The sequence below is a fragment of the Buceros rhinoceros genome, unplaced genomic scaffold (genome assembly GCF_000710305.1).
Source record: "Buceros rhinoceros silvestris isolate BGI_N320 unplaced genomic scaffold, ASM71030v1 scaffold36351, whole genome shotgun sequence".
Lineage (NCBI taxonomy): Eukaryota > Metazoa > Chordata > Aves > Bucerotiformes > Bucerotidae > Buceros > Buceros rhinoceros.
In genome coordinates, this window is record NW_010393095.1 from 1 (window position 1) to 2541 (window position 2541).

Sequence of the window (2541 nt, forward strand, 5' to 3'; positions counted from 1 at the left end):
TTTATGTATGAGAAATTTTTATTTTCCTTAATTTTTATAAAGGCAAAAAAAATGTTTGGCCTTAAAAGTAATAGAGAAGAAAGTCATACTGGTGAAATATTTTCACTCCAATTATTTTTACTGATAGCAAAATTCTTAACGGCTGTTTTTACGTAGCTGCTGAATGACTCCACCGTGTTGAAATAAGCTTAGGCAGTGGTTTAATCCAGCTTTCTGGCTCAAAGGGGTCTGGAAGATCCTTTATCTGTGAGAAGCCCTGTGCTTATCACGAGCGCTCTGTGGGGCTGAGTTGATGACAGAGGAGTGTGGGTTTTGTGGAGCTTAGGCAGTGGTTTAATCCAGCTTTCTGGCTCAAAGGGGTCTGGAAGATCCTTTATCTGTGAGAAGCCCTGTGCTTATCACGAGCGCTCTGTGGGGCTGAGTTGATGACAGAGGAGTGTGGGTTTTGTGGGCTAGAGTAAATGCACTTGTACCGTGTCTAGATTCTGCATGATACTCATCTTTGGTCATTACTTTTATGTTATAACGGTTCTTTTTGGTTTTGGAGTTCCTTAGTTTACAATCGTCTTTTTAACTGGCTGTTTTAGGAAAAGCTAAACTGACTTTTCTAGTGTTTAAAACCAAACCAAAATGAAATTAAAACAACAAACACCCGGAAGTAAAGGGTAGCCTGCGCCAGGCTGTTGTAGGTAAAGGTCTGATTCTGCAGCCTGTCTTCAGAACAAACTCCTCCTTCCTCCACTGGCAACTGTGCCTTTCCAGGTCAGGTACTTTCTTGCTGCTCGCTTTGGGGAGCAGTGCATTTCCTCTGCCCTGTGTGAGAAGGGAGGAACCACCCCACCCAGAGCACCTCGTTTGCCTGTATAAGGGTCAGATTCTTCTTCATTATTCCTTGCTTTCAGGCTTGGAGCAGCAATCCCCAAATACCTTCTTTTTGTGAGCCTTCTATTTTATGAAGGGGAGAAATCTTTTGTTTCCCCGCTTTGCTCCTGCAAGGCGCAGGCTGTGGCTTAGTGCTCGGTGAAGGCGTACTGCCTTTCTGCTGGTTTTTGGTGGGGGGCTGTACGGATTAACACGTCCCACTAATAACAGGTGAACGCACCGCAATGCTGATCTGTGCACAGAAGGCAGATAGAGGCTACACAAGTTATTATTTTTGTTTGGCTTCTATTTCTCCCTGGAATACAAAACGTATTCCTTTGTGACACTCTTCCTCCACGGGACATTTAGTTCCTTCCTGCATTTTGGTTGAGTCCCGCAGGACAACATCGTTCCCGGCTGCTGGTTTCTAAATCCAGATAACTCTGTGAAACGGTATTAATGTTTCTGTGCTAATGCAGGTCAGTGACTCATGTTTGGTACCTACGTTCAGGAGAACAAGGTCACCATATTTTGTGTGAAATCACTGGGAGATGAATGCAGAGAATAAAAGAAAGAGATAATGAAAAGGCTTATTTGATTTAAATGATTCTAACTGACACCTTCATTTTTTTGTTTATTTTGCTTGTATGTAACTAGAATAAAAATATTTGAATTTATTATTATTGGATATCTACACGTGCTTTGTCCTGGGCATTTAATAAACAAGACTTTTATTTTCAACTGAACATTTAATCACTTGCTGATTACTTGTACCATGTAATAAGACTTACATGAACGACCTGTTACAAGGCTGACAGTACCTATGAACTGTGACTTTGATTACTATCCTTGTGCTGAAGTCTTCCTTTGTTTTAATACAATATTTTTGAAGCCCAGCTGAGATTAGAAGGCAAGTTACTAGATTTTGTAAGTGAAGAAGAGCACTGAAAAATTTTTATACAAGACCTATAAAGAGAAATTGAGTGTTTTGAGTCTGGTCCTCCAGAGCTGGCAGCCAGAGGCATGCAGGCTTCTAGTTTAAATAGCTAAGGAAGGCTGTAATGACGTTATTGGCATTGAGATAAAGCAAGAATAAATCTAGCTGACAGGATGAATATAACAAAGAAAACCTTGTTTAATGTGATAAGGCACTTGTGCGGGCACGCGCATACAGAATTTTAAGCGAACTCTGCGTGTTCAGGTTTGGTTAAATGTCTGGCTGCAGTCAAGGTGCAGCACTGATGCAAGTGCGTTAGGAGCAGCAGTGACGCATACGGATGAACTAATGTTTTTCTGTGAGCCACAGCAGTTCTGAAGAGTTTACAGCTGAAAACTACAGTAAGACCAGGCCAGCTACTTACTTTTTTTGGCTTCCTCCAGTTTGTCCTTGGCACGTTTTTCTGCCTGCAGAAGCTGCTGGATTCCCTGAGACTGGCTGGTCATGCTGATTGCAGAGGCCGTTGCACTTCTGCAGGGACTGGAGCTCGAAGGAGGTTTTATAAGCTGGCAGGCTCTTCCTTGGGCTTTTTTTGTTCCGTGTGTTATTACAGCAGCCTTCCAGATTGCACCAAACCAGCCGGTTCTGCCCGGATTGCTGCTGGGCAAAAAGGCCTGCTAGTGCAATCGGAAAAACACAGCAGCAAGGTCGAAAGGAATGTTCTGCCCTCCTCAGGGTCACAG

General features: G+C 42.9%; 1 protein-coding gene across 1 annotated transcript; it reads right to left on the reverse strand.

Moving 5' to 3' along the window:
* Positions 1–2222: 2222 nt before the first annotated feature.
* On the reverse strand, positions 2223–2304 carry LOC104501015 (V-type proton ATPase subunit G 3-like; the record flags this gene model as incomplete). The annotated part of the gene is made up of 1 exon (XM_010144750.1): positions 2223–2304. A coding segment is annotated over exon 1 (82 nt), but the record flags the coding sequence as incomplete, so codon positions are not given.
* Between the last annotated feature and the right edge of the window lie 237 nt (positions 2305–2541).